Source organism: Equus asinus, chromosome 2, assembly GCF_041296235.1.
Source record: "Equus asinus isolate D_3611 breed Donkey chromosome 2, EquAss-T2T_v2, whole genome shotgun sequence".
Lineage (NCBI taxonomy): Eukaryota > Metazoa > Chordata > Mammalia > Perissodactyla > Equidae > Equus > Equus asinus.
Window position 1 is genome coordinate 60,382,910 of NC_091791.1, and position 24,946 is coordinate 60,407,855.

The 24,946-nt window shown below is 56.2% G+C and overlaps 2 protein-coding genes across 3 annotated transcripts in view; one reads left to right on the forward strand and one right to left on the reverse strand.

Moving 5' to 3' along the window:
- Window positions 1–24,946, forward strand: part of LOC123275617 (cadherin-23-like) — a 323,533-nt gene that overhangs the window by 295,255 nt on the left and 3,332 nt on the right. The window contains exons 24-29 of the mRNA XM_070489764.1: window positions 1,559–1,778; window positions 3,424–3,576; window positions 5,627–5,740; window positions 8,584–8,732; window positions 19,442–19,502; window positions 20,323–20,471. Of these exons, the coding sequence (XP_070345865.1) occupies window positions 1,559–1,778; window positions 3,424–3,576; window positions 5,627–5,740; window positions 8,584–8,732; window positions 19,442–19,502; window positions 20,323–20,471 (846 nt within the window). The remainder of the gene's footprint in view (window positions 1–1,558; window positions 1,779–3,423; window positions 3,577–5,626; window positions 5,741–8,583; window positions 8,733–19,441; window positions 19,503–20,322; window positions 20,472–24,946) is intronic.
- Window positions 7,704–19,427, reverse strand: C2H10orf105 (chromosome 2 C10orf105 homolog). 2 transcript variants are annotated; one of them, XM_014840295.3, is made up of 2 exons: window positions 15,185–19,427; window positions 7,704–12,334 (listed from the first exon to the last, which is right to left on the reverse strand). In XM_014840295.3, the coding sequence occupies exon 2, from the start codon at window positions 12,327–12,329 to the stop codon at window positions 11,958–11,960; it is 372 nt and encodes a 123-aa protein (XP_014695781.1). In that variant the 5' UTR covers window positions 12,330–12,334; window positions 15,185–19,427; the 3' UTR covers window positions 7,704–11,957. The 2 variants fall into 2 exon arrangements, with proteins under 2 accessions (XP_014695781.1, XP_014695780.3); XM_014840294.3 differs by lacking the exon at window positions 15,185–19,427 and adding an exon at window positions 14,147–15,177.

Sequence of the window (24,946 nt, forward strand, 5' to 3'; positions counted from 1 at the left end):
GACACAGGTGTAAAGCGACCTGGCACTTGGACTGCAGGAGACGCACGGTAGCTGGTGGGCTTGTTATGTGTCTGTCATGAGGGTTTATACCAGAGAGACAGCAGAATCCAGTGACAGAGCCTTGGCTGGCTCCCATTCGAAGAAGGCTTGCTTGTCAGGATGCCAGCGTGGGCAAGCTGGCAGTGCCCTGCAGGCCCACTGTGCCTCAGCTCCTTCATCTGTAAAAGGAGAGAAATGGGGTTCTGTGACGGGTTCCAGGGACCATTCAGTCTCTCCAGCAGAACATTCTTCCCAAACCCCCACCAGGGGGAGCCATGATCCAAGGAACAGGAGCCTGTCCCTGGGGAGGGGTTGCCAAATAGGAGGGGGAGTGAGAGAACGAAGCAGCGCCCAGACTGGGTTCTCCAGCGGCTCACAGACAGCAGAGGAAGGAGATATCCACCAGCACAACTTCCAAGTTCACAGAGGAACTGGCTCTGAGTCAGGAGAAGATGGTTGAAGGAGCTGGGAGTGTTTAACTTGGAAACCGTCCTCAGACACAGGAGAAGGGTTCTGACTTGAGCTGCACTGTTCCCCTGGTCCCATCTAGGAACTCAGCAATCCTTCTGTTGGATATGCAGAACTTTCTCCAGAGATTAGAGCCGTGTGCAGATAAATTAGAAGTAGTGAGCCCCACATCCTGGAAAACATTCAAGCTGAGTCTGGACACCCTCTTGTCTAGTTTATTTGATGTAAGTTAGACCAGATGATCTTGACATTGTCTCTCAATCTTAAGAGTCTTTGCTTCATCCAAAGCTCTTATTTGAATTATTATTACACATTTTTCTCAAATGTCTTGAACCCTCTTCTGTAAAATTTTCAACATTTCAGGATCTTGAGTCAGGACTTCTCATATCAGGACTGGAGGTGCAGATGGGACCAGTGTAGGAATGTGAGGGGAGGCTAGCCTACACGTGGCCTCAAATGGGTTTTTTTTAGTAATAATCAATTCCTCAAGTGAGTTTTGAAAACTGACCGTTGGTATCATCTTATTTTTGTTGTTGTTTTATAAAGCAAAACAAAGCAGGGGAGGGCATCCTGTTAACTGAGGGTCCTGTGTGGTAGAGCTCCACATAATCAGAGGGCTCTTTGAGCTGTGATGACTGCTCCAGGCCAGCGTCATAGGGCCAGAGAGGGAGGGGACACTGTTGCCACACTGCAGAGTCGGAGGGCCTGGAGCCAGCTGGGTCAATGTGAGAGGGCTTCCTGGCGAGGAGAGCAGAGGATTGGAGAGGAAAGGCTGTGGGACCTGGACTCTTGTTCTAAAAAGTCCCTTCCCCACCCCCTGCCCCCTTGGTGCCTCTGGACACCTTTCAGCTCTTATGTTCTGCCCTCTAAGAGAACATCTGGGAGAGGAGGTTGGGGACAGTGGCCTTGCCTGAGGGTCTGAGGCAAGCAGGTGTATCTGGCTGGAGCCAAGCACGGGTCAGTGGGAAGGAGGGGAGGAGGGGGCACTTCTCAGGGGAGAAGCGTCAGGCCTGGTATCCCCACCCCTCACACAGCCCCTCCCCTCCCTCAGGTGGTGGCCATTGACCTGGACGAGGGCCTGAACGGGCTGGTGACCTACCGAATGCAGGTGGGCATGCCCCGCATGGACTTCCTCATCAACAGCAGCAGTGGCGTGGTGGTCACCACCACCGAGCTGGACCGCGAGCGCATCGCCGAATACCAGCTGCGGGTGGTGGCAAGTGATGCGGGCACGCCCACCAAAAGCTCCACCAGCACACTCACCATCCGAGGTGAGAGGGGTGGTGCCTCCTGCAGTGGGCTGAGCACATGGGCACAGGCCGTGGGGCAGGGCCAGGCAGGGCGGGAGCCCACAGAACTGCTGCTGTCCACCGCCCCGCAGGCACGGGCTGCCTCGCTAATGCGGCTCCCTCCTCATCTGGACCGTCAACACAGCAGAGCCTTCCTGGTCTCCACCAGCCAAAAATGCCAGCAGAGCCTCTCCCCACCTGGGAGAAGCCCCCGTCTTGGTCTCAGCCACTGCAGAGGGCTTGAGCAGGGGTGGGGCCCTGGGGGCCACAAGCAGGCAGGGCAGGTTGCAGAGTGCTCTCCCAGTCTTTGGAGGCCAGAGTTTTTATTGCGAGGTGTGAAGGGAACCTTGCCCTCCCATGTGTGTGGATCGCCTGGAATCACAATGGAAGGACATTACCCTGAAAGAGGGCAGCTGGGGCTCCCAGGCTCCCTAAGAGTCCCCACCCCACTGGGGCCCTCTCATAAATCCCACTGACTCCACTCTCTGTCGGGGTGGGGCCAGGGAGGGTCACTGTTTCTCATGCTCTCTGGCTGTATCTTTAATTCTTGGGACAAAATTGGGACATTGACATGAGCTATTGCCAAAGGGACAGGAATAACCCCAGGGAAATAAGTGCACAGTGTAACGGGCAAGATGTGGCCTGTTCTCTGGGACATGCCCGGTCGCATCTGGGCTTCTGCCCGCCTTCGTGGGGTGGGGGTTAGCTCAGCACATTCACCCTCCTTAATCACCACCAGAGATAGTGCAGACTAGAGAGTGGCGCATTCTCTCTCCTGTTGGTCCAGGCTTACCTTGTGGGTTCCTGGGGCCAGTTTGAGGACCCACTTCTGTGCCTAAGATTGACAGGGAGGATGTCGTCCTCTCAGGGAGGACCCTGGAGGATTGTTCTCTAAGGCTCAACAGAAGCCATATCACTAAATGAGCCCATCATTTCCCCTGGTGATATCACAAAGAGTAGCCAACGTGGGGTAGGAGTCATTTCACTATGAAGCCCATCTTCTGAAGAAATAGGGGCCTGGCATGAAGAGCTGAAAAATCAAATATTTAAGACATATTAGACTTTTTAGGGGGAAAAGTCCTTAAAGCCAGCTACTTTCCCTGGGATCAGGCCTCCCCAAGACTCCTAACCCCGCCACTTTCCCACTGTGTGACTTTAGACAAGTCACTCAACTGCTCTGAGCTTCTGTCTCTTCATCTGTATAGCGTATCTAATTATGGCTGCTTCATGAGGATATTATGAGGGGCCTGTGTGGTCCTGTATGAGAAGCACTTAGCATGGGCTTGGCGTGTGGGAAAAGCTGAGAAATGGTCACTGTCAACATCATCATCACCATCGTATTCATTGTCGTTGTTAGGCACATACTGGAGAGAGGTTCTGGGGTGTCCCTCCTCCCTGGGACAGCATGAGCAGCAACAAGCCCCCAGGGGAACAGGGACTGTGGGAGAGTATGGAGTTCTGGCCCGCTCTGTCTGGCCTCAGCAGGCATAGGGGCCCTCGGCTCATGACCTGGAGCTTGACTCCTGGGAAATTCGTTTGCTATTGGTCTGTGGCGTGGGCCACTGCCTTTGGAGCTGGTCTTTCGGAGCAGAAGCCAGGCAGCTCTGTGCGCCGACTCTGCCCACAGTGCTGGACGTGAACGACGAGACGCCCACCTTCTTCCCGGCCGTGTACAGCGTCTCCGTGTCCGAGGACGTGCCACGGGAGTTCCGGGTGGTCTGGCTGAACTGCACCGACAACGACGTGGGCCTCAATGCCGAGCTCAGCTACTTCATCACAGGTGCGCCCTGCCTCCCCCTGCGGCATGCGCAGCCAGCCTGGGGTGGGGCTGGGGGACAGGGAAGAGGCCCCCGTTGGCCACCGGGATTTAGCCCCTGTGGAGCCTCCCTGAGGACTTGACCCTTCCCAGGGGCTTTGTGGCTGGGTCCCTCTGCTCTGGTTCTGGGGGCCTCCTGAACCTATTGGAGGTAGGGGGAACTTACTGAGGTTTAGTCCAGGGAGAGGTGGAGCCAGTGACTCCTACGGAGGAGGCTTGCCCCCACTGCACCCCACACCAGGGTGATGAAGCAGTGACTGGAGGAATGTGGCCTCGTCCTTCCCTGAGGAACTTTACTCATGAGAATTCCCATCTGTTTAGAGGCAGATGGTTTAGATCTCTCTAAATGAAATGGTTTTAGCTCAAAAATGTCGTGTAGCTACCACCTGGAGAGCTGTGGAGAAATATCATGAGGCCATGTCCTGACTCAACAGGGGAAAGGCAGCCGTGATCAATTAGTGATGCCTGCCATGACAGTAGGCTTGGTAGGTGGTGGCAAACATGCCATGTATTAGTCATTCCTGGGTTAGAGTAGTTTTCCAGCATTCTTCAGTCCGTCACTTGAGAGATGCCAGGATGCATGGGGCAGGGGGCAGTTCTTTCACATTCCTCAGCACTCCCTGGCCATTTTACTGGCTCAGTCTTCCCTCTGTCCATGGCCTGCCTGCAGCCACGTTACACACATGCTCATGTGCATACATGTGCATGCACACACCTGCAGTGCACACACCAGCTTCCCTGACACCTCTTCCCCTGGAGCAACGAATCCCAGGCTCACAGCTTGCTGCGGCCAAGGTGACCTCCAGCCCTCTGCCTCACCTTTCTAAATCCTTTCCTTCCCCTCCATAAAGGGGCCCAGTACCCTCAGGCCAGCTCCCTGTGGTCCGGTCCTCAAGTCTGCGCCGGAAAAGACTCAGTTATCAAGACCCCCATATGGCACCAGCCATGGTTCAGCCCCTCGCACCACTTGTGTCTTAGTTCCTCCCCCGCCCCTTAGGAGCCAGATTGTGTCCCTCCTAGATGGTGCTTCAGACACTGGGGAGCAGGTACTGGAGGCTTGGGGGCGGGGGGCTTTCCCCAGGGGCAAACCATGTAAGGACAAGGGAGTACCTGGTGGCAGCCCCAAGGATAACTTCCAAGCACCCCGAAGTGTCCAGGTCCTGCTGACCTGAGAGCCCTCCCAGCCCTAGGACTCTCAGATTTTAATTCCACACATTCTGCGAGGAGCTGCGCAGTGTTCTGGTCCAAGCCGGCCCTCTGCTGCCGGAACACCGCACTGCCTGCCAGCTGGCAGGGCCAGGGTCTCCACACTGCTCTCGTGGGGCCCTTTCCTGGCTCCCTTCTACCTCGGGGAGGAGACCCTCATTCTTCTCACCTGTCCCAGAACACAGGAAGACTCAGTAACACCTGTCTCCTGTCCACCTGCCCCTGCTCTTCTCTCTGTGGAGCCTCCTGGGGTCCCCATACAGAGAGCCTGAGATGAGGGACCTGGAGTACCTTCAGCTGACCCCAAGGTCCTTGGCCACATATAAAAGCCCCAGCCCAGGTTAACCTCTCAGACACTTCTACCAGACAGACAGGCAGCAGAGTGCAGAGGGGCACAGGCTCAGCAGTCAGGCTGCCGCACTGGAGTCCTTCACCCCAAATAGGCAACCGTAACCCAGGGCAACACACACAACCTCACTGAAGGACCGTTTTCCTTCTCTGTGGAGTCAGTGATAACAAATGAGATGAAATGGTCCACATGAAGGGCCTGGCGCGTAGTAGGTGTTCAATGGAACGTTAGGCCCTGCTGATTTCAGGCATTTGGCACCCCACCTAAGCCAACACCAGCCACACCGTCATCAGAGCCCCCCGGAACCCTGTTCTCTGGGCAGTTCTGAGTGGGCAGCACAGCCTTCACTCTGGACCACCCCTGGAGTGTCCCAGCTCATGGGCAGAGGGGGTGCCACTGCCCTTTCCCTCGCCAGGAGTCCTGTTTCCTGACCAAAGCGTCATCCTCTTTTTCTCACAGGTGGAAACGTGGATGGGAAGTTCAGCATTGGTTATCGAGATGCCGTTGTGAGAACGGTGGTGAGCCTGGACCGGGAGACCACAGCCTCCTACACACTCGTCTTGGAGGCCATCGGTAGGGACCACCCCATGGCATACCACCAGCACAGCTGTTCCGGGCTGAATTCATGTAGGGTGCCCTTCCAGGGGCCAGCCAGGCCCTGAGCCAAAGCCTCTGCCCTGAGGCTGGTGAAGAAAGGGCGACCAGATGCTCAGCGTTATTACTGAGCACTTTCTGGGCGTGAGGCTCACTGCGTGGTGCTGCGTGCAAGATGCTAAGATGCTGTGGCGGGAGCTACAGGAGAGTCAGATGGGAGACCAGCATGTGGACAAATCACTGAAAAACCAGGCAAAACAAGGCAGAGAGGGAGAGAGGATGGCGCGAGGGTAGCGGACACGAAGGGCGGTGGAAACACGCGGGGGCAAGGGCGACCAAGCAAGACATCTGGGACAAAGTGGCATCTGGGAGTGCGTTTGGATCAGTTAGGACTCTTGGTCACAAATTTTAAAATAAAATAAACTGACTTCAGCAACGTGGACTCACAATGCCAGTCCCCCAGGAGATAGAGCTTCAAGTATGACTGGATTTGGGGCTCAGGAGTAGCCACCAGGCCACAGTCTCTCTGCACTGACTGGAGCTGCCTCCTGTGTGTCGGCTTCATGCTTTGGCTCACATAGTGACAAACTGTTGCCGCAGCCCCAGCCTTAATCCTCTTGGGTTCGAGTGCAGCCGTCTCCCCTGCTGAAGCCCGCAGACAGGCTCCGATAAGTTCCATCTGCCCCGGCGCCTGTCCCTGCGCCCCTCCTTGTGGTCAACAGGAGTGAGATGTGCTGGTTGGTTAGGCAGAAGTCCCATGCCCGTCCCTGGGCCTGGGGGGCAGTCAGACCTGCCTAGAACCTAGGCCTCAGGGTCGGGTTCTTGGTGGGGGGCCTTCTGGGCGTGGACTTGCTTGAGACAGCAGGATGTGCTGGTGGGCGGAAACAAGGCACGCCCCCCACCACCTGGAAGGCCAAGGAGGGCTTCAGTGTGTGGAGAAGCGGGGAGGGTGTTTCAGGCAGAGAGAGCAGTCCAGGCAAGGGCCTGGAGGTGGGGAAGCAGTGGGGGAGGCGGGGCAGCAGCCAGCCCCTCATGTGGCACACATTGGGCAGGGAGGCTCTGACCAGATGGGGACAGCCTGTGTCTGCCTAAATGTTGGGCTGGAAGTTTGGGCTTTGGTTTCCAGGCAGCAGGGAGCCCTTGAGGACCCCAGAGGGGAAGAAGGGTATGATGAGGCCTGTGTCCCCCAGATGCCCCCAGTCCTCCCAGGAGCACCCCGTTCAGTGTTTGCAGTGAGCTCTGGGTGAGAGGAATGAGCTCCATGCCTCACTCTTTCCAGCCAGCAGTCCCTCCCCAGCCCACCCATGTCCACGTGCATCTTCCCTTGGCCCTGCCCTCTCCCCATCCTGGGGCGGCCACATCACCCTCGGGAGACGCATCATCTCGCCGAGTCCAGCCCTCACGGCAGGCACTGATGGCAGGAGGAAAGGCCTCAGGCTCACGCCTTCTGTGAAGCCTGTCAGCTCACACTGTCCCCAGCCAGGGCAAGTAAGCAACACCCCCAGAGTGGCGGGAGGCAGGTCCTGGAGAGGAACCTTGGAGGGCAGATGGCCTCCCTCGGGGTGGGTGACTGCACCCCAGCATGTGGTCAGCTGACCTGGGGAAGAGGATGGAGTCAACTCTGGTCCTCAGCCAACTCCAGCTGCCCGTCCTCCTCCCTGGAATGACCGCCCTTGCCTGGACAGGCAGTGCTGGGCACAGGCTCCTTCCTCCAGGGAGGATGACCCTCCAGCTGCCTCCAGGCTGAACTGCTTTCTCGGCCCTGGGAGGGTCCTGCAGGAGACCAAAGGGCAGAACCCCTGGAGCCTCAGGCTGAGAAGAGGCAGGGCCGCCCCCCGCCCCACCCCCGCATGCTGAGCGCCTCCCGGGCCGGGTCTGTCCTGTAGGCCTGTTTGTTTGACCTGTCTTGTATTTCATAAAGAATGACAATTAGTTGTGAACATTTAAAAATCAGGAGATTTTATTTAAAAGCTCAGATATTCAATTTCTCTTGAGAAATCAGAAGCTCTCGTGTCACTGGGCCCACCTTGTGCCTGTCTCCTGTGGACGGGAGCAGAGGACAGTGGCCCCGTGAGGCGGGCCGCCAGGTGTGCCCCGTGGACCTTACCCCCCCTGCACCAGCAGCAGTTGGGTTTGTCACCTCAGCACCTGTGTCTGTTTCCTGGGCTGCTACAACAAGTTACCACAAACTTGGTGGCTTAAAAGAATGAAAATTTCTTCTCTCATGGCTCTGGAGGCCAGAAGTTCAAAATGAAGGTGTCAGCGGGCCATGTCTCCTGCAAAGGCTCTTGGGAAGAATCTGTCCTTGACCACTTGGCTCACGGCTGGAGAACTCCAGTCTCTGCCTTAACCTTACAAGGCCTCCTCTCTGTGTCAGGTCTCCCTCTGCCGTTCTCTTATAAGGACCCTTGTCACTGGATTTATGGCCCACCCACATAATCCAGGATATCGCATCTCAAGACCCTTAGCTTAATTACTTCTTCAAAAACCCTTTTTCCCAATAGGTTTACATTCACAGGTTCCCAGGGATTCAACATGGGTATATATATATATATTTTAGGGGCCCCTATTCAACCCACTTCATGCCTCAGTTTCCTCCTCTGTAAAAAGGGGTAATAATAACAGTTCCTACTTCACAGGCTTGTTGTGAGGACTAAATGAGTCAGAATGTGCCTGGGACATATTAGATATTGCTGGTGTGATTCCTAATCTGAGAAGAAAAACAGCCACCTTGCAGAGGCCAGGGTGGGGAGTGACAGCGCACATGCCCAGGGAATTTCCCCTCAGGCAGCTGCTAACCCGTCCTCCTTCACGTCCCACAGACAACGGCCCCGTAGGCAAGCGGCGCACGGGCACAGCCACTGTGTTCATCACCGTCCTGGATGTGAACGACAATCGGCCCATCTTTCTGCAGAGCAGCTACGAGGCCAGCGTCCCCGAGGACATCCCTGAGGGCCACAGCATCGTGCAGGCAGGTGGCCGTGGCCCCCTGGGGCAGGTGGCAGGCTGGGAGCAAGTAGGACCACACTGGGCTCTGAGTGCACACACGCTGGGTAGCATTGTGGCAGGGAGGGATGGAAACAGGAGAGGGTCCAGCTCCTGCTCTGGAAGTAGCCAGTGCTGTGGGGAGAGGGGGACCCAGGCTCCCTCCTCCCTCCTGGGGAGAGTAGGCTCCAGGTTTTGTAGTCAAACAGGGTCTGGCTCCCCAAAAAAACAGAAGGGAGGCCTTGGCTCCCCCTTCCCCCCTCCCCCACAGCTCTCCTCATCCCCCACCCCACCCAGAAGGGCCTTCCAGAGCAGGGAGGAGCTAGAGATGTCACATTTTCCCAGAAAGGAGTTGAGGGGAGAGAGCCAGGGCCCAGTGAGGCCCAGAACAGAGCGGCTTTCATGGGCACTTGGCGAAGCTCCCCTCCTGGGCAGTAAACAGGCACCAGAAGAAAAGGTTCCTTTGCCCAGAGAGCAGGAGCGACAGCGCTGAGGCTCGGAGGGAGAGAAGGAGGCCCTGAAAATGAGGCTGGATGCCCTCCCCACCCTGCCCTGGAGCCTCAGTGCTGGATGGGGAGGGAAGCTGGAATGACTTCCCCTCTTCACCAGCTGCAGGGTTTTCCAACTTGGAGGCTGAGCCAAAGGCAGCAAATCTAGGCCTGTCCACTGGGGCAGGCTCCCGGGTTTGGGCGGGCAGAAGAGTGGGAGGCTGGGAGCTTGCCCACCACCCTGCACTGGGGCCAGGACAGGGGCAGGAGAGATGCTGAGAGTCCAGGAGCCATGGGGATCTGCAGGAATCTGGGGCTGGTGCCAGAAGGTCCATTGCCTCTGGGCCTCAGCTCCCGGGGCTTGGAGAGCACCCCTACCACCAAAGCTGTGGTCCCGTTTCCCTGCAGCCTAACGCCTAATACCTGCCACTGCTGGCTCCCTGGTGGGTCTCCCAGGACCACCCTGGAGGTGGACATGGGGCTGTGGCCAGACCTTTGAGAGCCCCCTCCCCATCTCCAGCCTTTCCCTCCCCTTCAGGCCTCAGGGCAGCCTCACCCCCACCCCTGGTCTCCAGGAAGAGAACACCTAGTGCAAGCAGGGCCCCCTAGCCAGGGGATGACATGGTGACGGGCCGCAGGTGGAGTTCATCCTGGGCTGTCTCAGGGAGCCCTGGGGGAGGGAACCAGGAAGAGGTTAACAGGTTAGCCAGGAGGGGTCACAAAGCCCTGTGGGAGGAGGCCTGCCCCACTTTCTAAACCCAAAGAACTGGTTTCTGTTTATACAACACTCAGCCTGAAATGCTAGAGCTTGTGAGTAATACAGGGCAACCCTCATTCTCCCCTCTTCTCAGGGAGAAATTCAGGCACTGGTAACTTCTCCAAAGCACTGAAGGAAGCTTCTGGCCAAGCTGGACTCACTCTGGTGTCCAGTTGTGCTGGAAGGAGGGCACAGTGGCCTCTCCAACAGGGCCTGCTTGGAGAGAAATCTCTGCAGGGGCATCCAAGGGAAGAATAGGGCTCCCCAGGACTCCTTCAGCTTGGAGGGGTGGGGACACCCCATACTGGGCCACCCTGCACCCAGTCAACAGAGCCCCCAAACTTCTGTGCCCGGAGCTGGTGAGGCGGAGTGAGGGGTTGGACACGGTCTCGCTCTCTGCCAGCTCCCAGGCATGTAGGAAGGAGAAGACACAGGCAAGGATGACCCACACCACCAAGAGGAAGTTATCCATGTCCTCCCTCGGAGGGGTGTGTCGGGGAGGGGCAGTTCTAGGCAGGAGGTGGCTGTCAGCTGGATAGCAAAAAGGGCTTCACAGAGGGTGCCCCATGTGAAGCATAACCCACGGCCAGGCCAGGACAGGTGGTTCAGGTGCCTGGAGTTTTGGGTCAAGATGAAGCTAGACAGATAGTTTGGAGCCAGCTCCCACTGGGTGCCAAAGGCCAGACTAAGGAGTTCTGGCTTTATCCAGCCAGCAGTAGGGAGCCAACGAAGGTTTTGGAGCTGGAGAGTGGAAAGCCCGGAGAAGACTTGGCTAGCTGCACTATGGGTCACAGCAGGGTGGCGTGGGACAGCCCTGTGGTGGGGCACGAGGTGGCCCTGGCAGGTGGACGCTCTGGGGCAGGAGCTAGGCAGCTCAGATCCCCTCTGCCCAATCTCCAAATTTGGGACCCAACCAAAGTGTTTAGCCCTGGCCTTGGGAGGAAAGGTTGACGGAGTGGGATTCCAAGAAGCTCATCCTAGGGTGGGATTGCTTTGAAAGGTAGGCAGTCAATGAAGCAATTGCCAAAAACACAGCATACCAAGTGTGGCCGAGGCCTGAGGTCCCGTAGCTGCCCTGGAAAGCTCAGGACCCTCCCACCGGAGAGGAGGCCGCCTCCTTCCCTGGGCCAGGCATGGAGCCACTATAGCGTGTCCTCAGAGCCCAGGTGGCATCACCTCCAGCTGCTGGCAGTGCCTCCTGCCATTCTGACACAGCACTGGTCCTGGCCTCTGCAAGGAGCTTAACCCATTCATGATCCATCCTGACGTGGGTACATTGAAGCGGGGCCGCCAAGCTGGCCGCCAAGGTCATGATTGGCCAGGCAGTATTGAGAGCCTGCTGCTCGCCCCTCCTTCCAGCACACACCCAGGTATCAGATCTGCCCAGAGCGAGCGTGCTGGCTGCTCCCCTGGATTACTAGGCAAATGCTGGCAGGGCCAGGAAATCCGAGGAGAGGTGTCCCTGGGTTCCAGTTTGCCTCAGGCACTGAGTTGGCACAGAGATCGGGACAGTACCTTGCACCCAGTGTGGGCTGAGTATTCCACTTGGCTGGGGGGGAACCTTTGGCCATTCAGCAACCAGCACTGGAATCCGAGCTGGGCTTTAGCACGTGGAGGTAGGCAGGCCTTCTGCTGGCAAGCAGGGCACTGCTCCCTGGAGGTGGGTGGTGCCTGGTTGCCAGGTCATACCCTCTAGAACCTGAGGCCAAGGGTCCAGATGGCTGCAGGCGCTCAGTAATTGGTCCAGCAATCCTTCAGCAACAGCAGCTAGAGGGTCTGCAGAGAGGAAGGTATTCTTCCAGGGCCATCTCTGGGAAAGGCCATGGCCCTGCTCACATAGGGAACCACTGGGGGTGAGCATGTGGCCCAGGTTCTGTGGGCCGCTGCCCTCCTGCAGCCTGTGGTGCAGGGCTCTGTCCAAGGCAGGAGGATCCGGGCTGGATCCTGGATGGGGCGGCACACCCCATCACATCTTGGTAGATTCCGTACAGTCACAGTTGTGGTTGTCATCGTGGTCTGGCAGGGGTTGTTGAGGGGCCAGCCGGCCACGGTGGAAGCTGTGCAGGGAGCGGCGCAAGGAGCCCAGCCGCTTCCAGAGCCGGAGCCGGGGCTCGCTGGGTTCCCCAGGGTGGTGGGGCATGCACTCGCGAGCCTGGCGGCGGCTCGGGACCAGTGCAGCAGACTTGCAGAGGATCATGAACAACAGACAGGTGGTCAGCAGGAAGAAGATGCAGGCCAGGGCAAAGAGCACGGGGAGGAGGTCACCTGCCTCCATGGATCTCCCTGGAGTGACAGGAGCTGTGAGGAAGGCGAGGGGGCTGGGGCCCTCTGTGCTCATGGCTCCTGCAACAGGAATGGGACAGAAGCTCAAAGGCAGATCAACTGGAGCCAGGGCTGGGGAGGGAGAGGAACATTGATGGGGGCTGGGTGCTGGTAAACTAGCTGCAGATAGCATCGTGGCCATTGTACAGGTGAGAACAATGAGGCCCAGAGATGTGACCAGTGTAAGGTCACAGAGCAGATAAGTGATGGAGCTGGGCCTAAACTCAGATCATTTTTCTGCTACATTCCCCTGCCCACTTGCCGCAGAGGAGACAGGAGGGTAATGCCTTCTGGCATTTTAAAATCAATTCTCATGAATTACAATAGAGTCTTAGACCTGAAAACTTGGGATCCAAGACCAACTCATCAATAAGTTGCTCTGTGACCAGGAACAAGTCATAGATTATAGGATGCTGCAGCTGGCAAGGACCCTAGCAATTCTCTAATAAGCTGCAAACTGGGGGCCCACAGGTATGTTTCGTGGGGTCCTTGCAGGGCTTTTATAAATTTAATTTTGAATATTTTAAAAAACACAAACGAAAAACTAAAAGATTTCACATAAATATCTGAACGTCTGGCTTCCTTTGAAATTTCAGAATTTCAGTAGCGGCAACATGGGACCAGTTGCTGCCTGGCACCCAGTGGCTGGGGCTGAGCAGCATCTGCCCCCTTTAGACAGGGCTCTGGCCCCCACTCGCCACACTCCCCCATAGGCCCACTGCACACCTCACTTCACCTGCCTGGCCCCATGGGCATTCTGTTGGTGCTTCCTGATACAGTCTAACCTGCTCACATGACAACAGAAGAAACTGAGGCCCACACAAGAGGCCAAGCCCAAGGCCACACTGTGAGCCAGTGGCCAAACAAAGGCCAGGACCAGGTTTCCCATCTTCTGGCCCTGTGGCCTCGCCACCCTCTGACTCCCAACCCTCTCTCAAGGCTCACTGAGCTGCTCCGAGGACTGGTAGGAAACAACCTGCAGAAAGCAACAGAGTTCACGAGGTGGGGCTCGAAGCTCCCCAGACACCAGTCACCTGTTGTCACTTAAGATCATCCCACTAGAGGGAGCGTGACAGATGGTCCTTATAGATGGAAAATCAGGCTGAGCTTTTGGTTGAATATGTCTGAGCTAGCAGATGAAAAGGCTGGTGGAGCCTGGCGCGTAGGTAATGCGTGACCAAAGAGGACAGGTGGGCAGGTGCACTGGAGCTCACTCGCTGGGCCTCCTGCTGGCTGGAGGAGCCTCACCGGACTGTCACCAGGTGCCGGCCCCAGGTGGTTGGCTCTTCCAGTTTCCTAGGAGCAGCCAGGAATCTGGATTTTTAGGCAAACGTTCCTGATGTTTAAATGTTGGCAACAAATTCAAATTTGGTTAAGTCAAGAGAGAAAAAAACAAAACAAAACACTGCAAAGGCCAAACAAACTTGACTCCAAAAAAATTTTAAAGGCATTTGCAAATATTTAAAACACTACAACAGGCCAAACCAAACACGTAAACAGGCTACGTCCAGCCTGTGGCCAGCAGGTGTGAGCCTTGATCACTACAAACAGAGGACAGGAAATCCAAAAGAGGGTCTAACAGAAAGGAATCATTTATTTCTGTGTGACCTTGGAGCCGGTGGATGAGGGGAGAGATTGCCCTCCCTTTCCCGGCCTGCGGCTTAGTCTAACTCACAGTCGAGTTTCTAGCACCAACACTCAGCAGGAGGGAGCGCTTCAGGTCACGCCCAGGCGCTGCATGTGGTGGCAGAGCCCCTGTCGGCAGGCAGCAGAGACTAGAGTGGCCACCTGGCCCCACCCCACTGAGCCCCCGGCCCCAGCCCAGGCACTCACCAGCAGTCGCAGGACCCAACTCCCGGCTCCTGCGCCAGCCTCCTGTCTGTGTGCAGCCTCAGTGCCCAGCCGACTGAGGGCACTCCCTGCACCCCACCCCACTCCCACCCATCCCAGCATTTCCAGACAGAACATGCATAACCCCTCCTAGCTCCCAGCTGGAAACTTTGATGCCGGCCTAACTGCCCGGGGCCTCCGCCTTTCAGGCACTGGGCCTAGAGCACGCACTCCGGCCCAGCTGGCAGCCATGCGTGCGCTGGCCTTTCCTTGAATCTGAGCAGCGAGGAGGGATGGGGTGTGCCCATCGCCATCTCCCACGGGGAGAAAAATGGCCATCCCTCTTTCCTACCCTGGGCAGTGCTTGGCTGGGAGTAAGAAAAGAGCAGTCTGAAACAGAGGAAGTCTCAGTCCTTCTAGGCCTAATGTTATTTCAAGGCCTTCACATGCATCTGGAGACCTAATCAGGCTAGCAAGGCAGGTCCAGCCTTCAGCCCCTGGGGACATGATTTAATAAAAAGATAAGTGAGGCTATATTTAGCATCTGAATAGTTCCCTTGGAAGCAAGAGATTCCAAAGTGCTTAAAAACACAAGCGGCAGGGCCCGCTTGACAGGCCCGCTTGACACTCCCGCCGACCAGCCAGCAAGGCCCAACTGGTTCTGGGAAAAGGAGGCCTCCACCAGACCAAGGCTAGGAATCGTCGTGAGGGCACCAAAGCGTCTCCCTGCCCGCTGGGGCCCAGGGCATGCCACAGGCCCTGCTCTGGACATATCTCTGCAAGCTCAGTCTAGAACCTTCTTTCTTCCCTCAGAGGTCCTTTAGAGCAGGGCCTATGAGCAGAAGGGACTGAGCCCAGAGCACATCTCTCTGTGTGGCCTCAGGCTAGCCACTGCCCCTCACTGGGCCTTGTTTCCCCTCTCTGCAGAAGCAGAGGGGCTCCCCAGGTCTGAGCACACCCGCACATCCTCCCAGGAGAACCACAGCAAGGATCTGGCCCCATTTTCCTCACCAAGCTACTCCTGCAGCCCCCAGCACTGACCTCAGAGCCAGCCCTCAGCAGTCCCGAGCTGGGTGGAGAGGTCTTCTCAGCTGTCCAAGGGAGGCCCAAGGAGCACCAGGTGCCACCCACGACCCCAACACGCCCTGGGCTCTGCCGTGCCCTGAGCCCCTCAGCCAGGCTGGGCAGAATGGGCCGTCTCCCCTCACTTTCAGCTAGACCTGGCTTTGTCTAGAAGAGTTGGGGCCCTGCCTTAGGGAGGGGACAGCCAAGAGGGTAGGGATGGCAACTAGGCTGGGAAGAAGGCGGGGGAGCCGTCAGAGGAACGGAGTTCTCCTGAGCTTCCCACGGCCTGTCTCTAGCCTGTCTCCTTGGAGCCCTCTCAAGGGGTGGAGGCGCTGGGGCGATGCAGCAGGTTTCACTGCCTCTGCGGCCCCAGCTCTCACGGTCCCCCGTGGATGTTGAGTGGTACGGTCGGGTGGCAGCCAGCAGTCTGCTATTCAGTGCCTGCCAGGCTCCAGGTTACCGGGGAGAGGGTAGCCACGCAGCAGGGAGGAACAGGAAGAAAGATGGGCCTCGCAGCCCCTGAGGCCCCTCCTCCCCTCCTGCGGCGTCCCTGGGTGCCTCACCCTCCAGGCTTCTCCCTCCGCTTCCTAGTAAAGCATCTTGCCTTTGATGGTGTCTGGCTGCAGAAGGGAGGGGTGCGGGGCATTTTCAAAGGCCAAAGAGATCACAGGACAGAAAGCACAGGACTAGAGGACAGCCAAGACTGCTCCTCAAGTCTGGGTGGACCCTTGGAGACCCTCCAGGTGGTAGGCTCTCCACACACATATGCACACAGACACACACTCATGCACGCATGCCCTTCCCCCAGCTTCCTTCCTTCCTGGAAGCCAGAGCTTCCCTGGCAACCAGCTGCCTGTTTAGAAGCCTAAATTGTAAGCAGCTTCCCCATCAGGGCCTCCTAAGCTCCTAGAAATACAACATGGGGAGAGTTGTGGCTCTGCCCACACCTTTTGGAGCCCCTGTTTTTGGTATTTAGCTCCTCCTTGCCTTTAGTCCTTGACCGCAAAAGAAGCCTCCTCTGCACAGCCCCAAATGGATGGGAGCCTTCCATGGACTGTCAAAGTCTGTTAGATACTGAGGGGTCATCACATCCAGCCCCCTGTCTCTCAGATGAGGAAACTGAGGTCCAGAGAGGTGTGGCCTGGCCAAGGTCACCCATCAGTCAGTGGTGGGGCATTTGGTGCTTTCCCCTCCAAAGGGTGGGCAGGCATCTGGTGCTATGTGCAGCATCAGCCTAAAGATGTTCCCAATACCCAGAGCCCCCAGTGGGATTCCTGCATCTTACCTCCGTCCCTTCACTGCCCCTCACTTTCCTTAACCTTCTCTTCCCAAGCCGACTGGACACCTCATCTACGGCCCCCATTTTCCTGAGATGGCAGGAGGCCAAGCTCCCAGGGGGGTGCAGGCTACTGAGACAGGGAAGCATCAGGGAAAGCTCACCATGGATAGAGACGCCCAAGGGCATCCTCTGGACAGCTTGGCCCTCTTGCCCGTCCTGATCCCTCCCAGATCTGGACTGTTGAAGCACTCCAGTACATCCCTCCACCTTCTAGCTCTTAAGACTTCTCAGGGAGGGAAGAGGAAGAACCCCATAGTAAGGGGCAACCCAGCCATCCCCTCTCCAGTATAAATCAAATGGGCCTCCCAGGAGAATGTGGCATAATTCATAATGTCCAATCTTCTACATCTATCCCTGTGCCAGGCACCAGACAAGATGCTTTGCAGACATTATTTCTAATCTTCCCATCAACTCTACAAAGTTGGTTATCAGTACCCATTCTACAGATAAGGAAACTGAGGCTCAAAGGCTCATTACTTATCCATGGTCACATAGCCAGTAAGTGACAAAGCCAAGTTTTACACTTGGGCCTGCCTGACTGAGACACCTTGTTCCTTTCACTCCAACGTACTTCCCCTCCTCCCCACCATCAACATGCTTTTCAAAATCCTTAGACACACTTGGCCCCTGCGTGCCTGGGTCTCACCAGGCCCACACCTGCTGCCAGGCTCATCATTCTCATACTAGCCTCCATCCTGTCCTTTCTGTGCTCCACATTCTGCTGAGGCTCCCACTGCCCCGGAGACAAAGATCCTTTGCTATTCATTGAGGCACGTGTTCCACTCATCCAACCACATGCCTCTGCTGTGTTCCAGTGTGAACCTTTCATTCCAGACAGACCGGGGTCCCAGTCCCTTGCTCAGCCCTCCTCAGCAGCCTCTACATTTGCTCACTCTGTTTCCTGGCCTGAATATTCTTCCCAACCCTCTCTTGCTAAGCCTGGTCCTTCCCATCCTTCCAAACCAAACTCCTCCTCTGGAAACCTTTAGCCAGTCCTATCCTTGATGGCCTCTGCTGTCTAGATCTTGGCAAGTAGGAGCCCATCCCCTCTTCCCTGGATCCCCCACTGTGCCTGGCCCAGGGCTGTGCACACAGCACACACTTGTCAGAATTTGTCCAGTGTGCCAAGATGGGAGAGCCTGCATTAGGGCTTCAGGGGCAGGAAAGAAAAACTCAGTGCAAATTCACTTGGACAGAAGGGGAAGTGTGCTGGAGAGATGCTGGGATACCCCACAGACTCAAAGGAAGAGTCAAACGGGGAAAGGTGGAGGCGCAGCTGGGCCTCTGGCATCACTGGGACCGGGGAGCCAGCTACTGCAGTGCTCTGTGCTGTGTGTCCTTCACCTCTGTTTGCCGAATGTCGCCTTTATTACCTCTCACCAGAGATCTGCTACTAAGTCATTCACATATTCATTCAACAAATATGTGACCCTAGTTTCTGCCAGGATTGTTGTTCTAGAGACAAGGGATATAGCAGTGGACAAGCCCCTTTTTTTCCATGGGGAGGTAGACAGAAAGTGAAGATACAGTGTATCAGAGGCTGATGGGGGTGGGAGAAGCCAGGGTACTGGAGCGGGGGCTGCAATTTCAAACAGAATGGTCAGGGAACGCCTTGTGAGAAGATGACATTGAAGCAGAGACCTGAGGAAGTGAGAGAGGGAGCATGCAGATCTCTGGAGGGAGAGCTGACTGGGCAGCGGAAACGGCGAAGGCAAAAGCCCTGAGGCTGGCTTGCACCTGGTATTCAAGAAATAGCAAGGAGACCAGCGTGGCTAGGGTAGAATTAGTGAGAAGGGAGTGGAAGACAAGCTCAGATACTCCTACTTCTTACCACTAGGAAGACCGACACTCTTTCTCTGGGCCCAAGGTCCAAAATCCCAGAGAAAGATGTGATTAGCCCAGTTTTGCTCAGGTGCCATCTCCTGGACCAGTCACTGCTGACCATGATCAGTAAGAACCTGGCAGCCCCAGTGCACACCACAGGGTTGACGTGAGAAGGCAGAGCCAGAAGAAGTGAGAGGGTCCGGGGCATTACGAAGCAATTCACCACAAATCACACAGACAACATACCGTGGCCCTGTGGGCATCTTCCTGCATCACCTGGCAGGGGTGTTCTCTCCTTGTCTCAAGCGTACAGTGGTAGAGCAGGTGTTCAGTTCTTGGCTTGACAGGACTTGCCTTGGTGCCGGCTGTGGCTCTGCCAACAGCCTCAAGGCTGGACTCCTTGGAAAGAGGGCTGTGCACTGGGCAGTGTCTCAGAGTGAGAACAACACACTCCCAAGTCTCAGCGGAGACAGCACATAAGCCTGAGGAACAGCCATGCAAGCCGGGGTGATTGGAAACTAGACTGGAGCGATCCTGTGGGTAAATGAATATGGAGCCATTCTTTGGGAGGTGGGATTTCTGAGTTTCCACAAAGTGGCCATTACAGTAGACAGTGCCTGGCTGGGACCCAGTGTGGCCAAAATGGCTTCAGACCAAAGAAGTGTGGGCAAGAAGCAGCCACCCTAGGTGAGGCTCCTGGGATCTCAAAAGGTCGAAGGAGGGAACTGTGGAGGTACGGACTGACCTAGTCAAGCCTGGATCCAGAGAGCCCTGGTGCCATCAACCACCTTCTCCCTCATCCTCCCTAAGAACCTGGAAGAGGATCAGGGAACAGAGCTGGCAGGTGCCCTGCCACAAACAGGGCAGCATGGAGCCATCAACAGTCAGGTGTCCTCAAGCAGGATGTGAAAGACAGACATGCCCCTCTCCTCTCCCATGCCCTCAGCTCTGTGGGAAACCACAGGTTTGGGCAAGATAGGGTAGGGTGGTGTGGAGGGGGGGAAGGGCACCAGAAACTTCTCTCCCTGTGGGGTGGAATTCGAGTGACCACGTATCTTATTCTCCCTCAGCTAAAAGCCACAGATGCCGACGAGGGCGAGTTTGGGCGTGTGTGGTACCGCATCCTTCAAGGTGAGTGGGCTGCCTGGGAGGGCAAGGGCCAGCCCTTCTGCCTTTAGGATGGCAGAGCTTCTCTAGGCTGCCAAGGGTCTGGGAGGTGAAGCCAAGGAAGCCCTAAGCACTGTACACATGGGCGGGCCAGAGGGGAGAACCAGGGACATTCTCCAATCATTTGTACCAAGTTGGATGTCTTTTAAGTGAGGGTGCTGCATCTGGTTGCCATGCTCCTGAGGGTCCTCCGTCCCACAGTGCGATAGCACCAGAGGGGGGCAGTGAGTCTCATTGGACCAGCTAGAAATCACATGACCATTTGTGAACCAGTCACTATGGCCAGAGACTAAAATATGCTGATCTGCCCACTCCTGGAATCTGGGGTGAAATCACCCCTACACAAAGCACAGGGACTGAGAGTGGAGGAGGGTGGAGCCCTAGAGGAAAATCAGGGTGCTGTTACCGCAAGATGGTGAAATAGGAGCCGGACCAGCCCAGAGATGTCCACAAAATCCTCCATTCAACCACCCACAGAGAACTTGGTTTTGCTTCCTCTTTCTGCAGTGCCCCAGATCCCTTTGAAATGTTGAATCCACTGATACCTCTGGGTATGGGGGTCTCAGGGGATCCCCAGCCTTCCCTTAAGGATGGTATAAGGTGGGCTTCTGCCCACTCCCTCAAATCCTGCCTCCTTGCCATTGTGGGCTTTTGGCTAAGCTCCCAAGACCTTTGGACAGAGTCAGCATTCTTGGGGTCTGGGCCTCCCTCCTTTCCCCCCACAATCGCAGAGGCATCCTGCTGCAGGACAGAGCCCATGCATCTCCTCTGTCCCTCCACACAGGTAACCATGGCAACAACTTCCGGATCCATGTCAGCAGTGGGCTCCTGATGCGAGGGCCCCGGCCCCTGGACCGGGAGCGAAACTCATCCCACGTGCTGATAGTAGAGGCCTACAACCACGACCTGGGCCCCATGCGGAGCTCCGTCAGGGTAAGGCTTGGGGCGGGCTGGGCGGCTCGCAGACAGCCCGTCAGCAGGTTGTGAAGCCCTGCGTCTCATTCAGTGCTGACCTCAGGGCTGGGCCAAGGCCACAGCTGGACCGGAGATGGCCACCAGCTGGGGCCCAGGGTGAGCAGTGCCACTAGTGGTTCAGGTGCTGAATGATACCTGAAGCTAGGGGTGCAGTGGGGGTGCCCCAGGCTCAGCGCAGCTTGGGATCTTAGATGTGTCATTTTGCTCTGACCCTGTTTCTCCAGATGCGTGGAAGGGGGTCAATGATACTGATGTCTGTCCAAAGGATGAAAGAGGTGTCCTTACTATGCTAATCCCCTGTGTCCACACAGCTCTCTAGGGTCAGCCAAGGAAATCTCACAGATCAGATCTTGGAGATATAGATGTTGTTACCTTCATTTTACAGATAAGGAAACTGAGGCACAGAGAAGTCACTAGTGATAGAACCAGGACTAGAGCCAAGGTCTTGTGTGTCCAAGTCCAGTGTTCCTTCCACTGGAAGTGTCCCCAAATATTCCAGTCACCATTCCCAGCTGCCCCATTAAATGTATTCTTTTCTGCCCCCCCTCACTCACCTCAGGCCTCTCCCCATGCAGCTTAATTCTCCTGAAAGGTCCACAGCACACACAACTGTTCCCCAGGCTGGGCCGGTTAATGCACTCTCCTGCCCTGTGGCAGGGGCATGACTGAGATGAATGAGATGACCTCTCAAGGTCACCTCCTTTCTCACCCCACTGCACACTCAGCAGCTCACAGCCCCTTCCCCTAAACCAGTGGAAAGTGAGTCAGCCCCTAGAGTTGAAGAGTAGGAGGGAGATGGGAAAAGTCGGGGTGGGGAGCAAGCAGGGACTTTTACCCAGAACTGAGTGGGGCAGAATCGACTTCTTTTATCAGCCCCATCTCCACCCCGCTGTTTCCCCTGCCTGGAAACAATGAACAGACACCTGCCTGGGGCCACCATCATGACTGGGGGCTGAGGGGAAAGGGACTCAGTCTTGGCCCTTCTCCCACTGACGCCCCCTCAGCTGTGCCCCAGGAAGAGATGGGCACAGAAACCCGGGTCCTTACAGCTGAGACGTGCCCAGGTGGGGACCCCCAGGGGGTCAGACCTGTTAGGTTTTTATACCTTGGGGCTACTTGGAACGATTCCAGGGCCCTGGTGATTGAGAGTCAAACATGGTTACCTGAACGTGCACCCAGGAAGCCCCACACAGCCCCGCTCACGTGCCTGACTGTGAGTTGCTTATTCACAGGCTGATGAGCACGCCCACATCAGAGCCTGGCCTTTGTGGGCCAGCTTCAGGCCACAGAGTGACTGACATCAGCGTAGCTTGGGTTGGCTCCCTGGACTTCAAGCTGCCTAACCACAGCCTTCCTTGTGGCCCTCTCACGCCCACCACCAGGAGCAGGCAGGCACTGCTCTCCAGGGCCTGCTCCTCTCAATGCCTCGTACTGTGGCTGCAAACATTTTTTAGTCACAAACCTTTTTAAACAAAATGGCAGCGCCACAGGGTCCTGTGTAAAACAGATACAGGCTGTGTGTCGTGCAGGGGGGGACACCCAGGCCCACACGTGCTCGGCCACCCTCCTCTGTTCCTCTCCCCATGAACCCAGAGGATAATAAACCCTCGTAGTACTTATTCTGTGCCAGGCACTTTTCTAAGTGCTTTGTGTGCTTGAACTCATTTAATCCTTCTGACAGCCTTTTGAGGTAGGCTCTGTTATTTTACCCATTTTACGGATGAAGAGATTGAGGCAAGGAGGGTTGGCCGATGTGTTTAGGGTCCCACAGCAGTAAGGGTAGAGTGGGCTTCACGTCCAGGCGCTCGGCTCCTGTCTGTCCTCTTCACCACCGCACCATGCGGCCTCAGTGAGGCTCTTTGGAGCACAGAGACTGTGGGGCCTTATCCCCAAAGAGTCATTTGAAGGTGGGAATTTGATTGCTGGTCCCTGAGGCGGGGGCTTGATGGCCCTTATAGTACACAGCCCCCACACCCCTGAGCCCCGGGAAAGCTGGGGACCTTCCTGAAGACAGTGTGGGGCCTCCAGCTTTGGAGGATCCTCTTTCCCCAGCAACAGCAGCGAAGGCTCGCAGGGACCATCCGCCTTCCCCAGTTCATGCTGCAAAGACCACAGGCAGCAGAGAGGGGGGCCAGGGCGCGTGGAGTGAAAGGGTCCTCGTAGAGACAGGGCCACACGTGCATGCACACACATCTCCTGTCTCATCCCTGTCGGAGGGCACAGCGCTGGACAGGAAGTGGGGCTGGTTCTCCAGGGAGCCCCATGCTCAGTAGCTGAGCCCTCTTGCTCAGCTAGAACTTGGCAGACCTGCGTGCTTCCTGTACATCTGTCTCTCTCAGGTTTACAAACCACACACCATTTTGCCTCCTGTCTCTGCTGCTAAAAACAAGGCTGAAACCAGCAAGAGGACAGTGGCATGCAGCCAGCCTCGTGGAGGACGGGCCACACCCAGGCTCCATGCTACCTCCCTCCTCTTTTTATCACACTGTCAGACTGGCCCTGGTTTTTGCCATGACGCTTGGAGTCATTTGGACAGACTCAAGAAGGTGAAGATGGATGGCCAGTTTCTGTTTACAGAGAGTTCCCGAAATTCATCCATGCAAATTCCCCCCGACACTCACCCCACCCAGGATCTCCCCAGCCAACTTCTTGGTGAAACCAAACTTAGAAGGTTCTGGCTTGTGAACAGCTGTGTGGGGTGGGCACTTTAGTTTGCATAGTGGATTCTGGGTGTCTGGACATGAAAGTCTGATGACCCAGCAGGGTTGCAGGAACCCCAAGAGCAGAGAAGTACAGAAACCTTTACTCTCTATGCCTCTCCTCCCCCTAGCTCTGCCACCTCAGAGTTCTCTACTAGTCAGGCCACCATTCCTGCTTCTGCCACAGAAGCTCCTTCATTTCTCTCCAGCTAATTCCCAGCTAAACCCAGAAGAGAAGCCAGGGCTGATGCCAGCAACAGCAATCAGCTGGAAACCAAATATTCGTGCTCTCAGATTGCCGTGTGCCTCAGGCCCGGCCATTAGTGCTGGTGACCACATGTGAAATCTGTGTTGTGCATCATTGCCTTGGCCCCGTTGACTCCCCCTCTGCTCTGCTGGCAAGTTCCTGCCAGCTCTGGCTCTGGGACTGGAAGGGAGTCTCTCATGGTCTGGGGCCAACTTGTCCCCAGCATAGAGGGAAGAGCAGTAGGGTTGGTAGATTGGGAACCAGGAGAAGCCCTACTCTTTTTTCCCAGCCCTCTCATTCACCGTGAGACCTTGGGCAAGTCCCTCCCTACTGTGGGCTTCTGTTCTCCCATCTGGGAAAAGAGGCAGGAGCCTGGGCCTCCCTATGGCTCCTTGAGCATCAACACTCTGTGGCTATACCTCCCCTCCCCACCACACTGGACATTCTGGACACAGCTGGTCCTGCCCTCACCTGGGCCAGACCCTCCCTGTGCTCGTGTGTGTGCTGGGGGGAGGGGCTCACAAAAGAAGGGTGGTGGTGCCGATCTCCAGCCATAAACATCTCTCTTCATAAACATCTTTTAAACTGTCTTATTTTTGTTACGCAAGACATACATGTTCACTAAACAGAAATTAGAAAGCACGAATAAGCAGTGATGAAAATTATACACAGTTCCATAGTTCAGAAATAGCCACTCTCTTGGGTGCGGTCCCCAGAAACAAATCCTGAGACGAGGATTGGTGTGAAGTGGTTAGTGGGAACTGTCCCCAGGAAAAGCCAGAAGGGGCCTGGGACCAGCAAGGAAAGGCGTGCAGCAAAGAGGAGCACAGGAAACTTTGACTCAGTCCCATGGGAGCTCTGGACAGTCACCTCAGCTGCCCTAATCAGGCGAGGAAGCCCGAGTGTTTATATTGCATGCCCATCAGTCACTGGCTAAGGGCTGCCCCAGGAGACATCATTCCCAGAGACTTCGGCTCTCTGGGTGTGTGGGTTCCAGCATCCGGGTAAGGGGGTGGGATGGGGTGGCTCCCCGACGAAGAGCCGCGAGTGCTGGCTGCTGGCCCTGAGAGGCAGGCAGGAGAAGGTGCGTGGGAGTGAAGGGGTCTGAACCCCGCGTCCTCTGCTACAACCACAGTTAACTTTTCTGTCTCTTCTCCCAGGAATATCTGGGTATTTGAATGGGGTCACTTTAAACTTTTCCAAGCACTTTGCAAGGCCTTGGCTCATTTTGTCTTCATCACAACCCTAGGAGTGGCATGGGCATGAATTATTATATTGATATTGCCGTTTCATAGCTGAGAAAGTTGATGGCCCAAAAGATTCACTAATTAGTCACAGGTCCCACAGGATTAGTAGCAGAGCCCAGAGTAAGATAAGGTTCACTCCTTAACAAATGTCTGAGCACCTGCCCTGTGCCAGGGACTGTGCAAGGTCGGGGGACACAGTGACCAGTCAGACTGCCCCAGGCCCTCTCTAAGGCTGGCCCA

Bases quoted from the DNA above. Each gene is read 5' to 3' on its own strand.
- C2H10orf105 (XM_014840295.3), bottom strand. From the start codon at position 12,329: ATGAGCACAGAGGGCCCCAGCCCCCTCGCCTTCCTCACAGCTCCTGTC.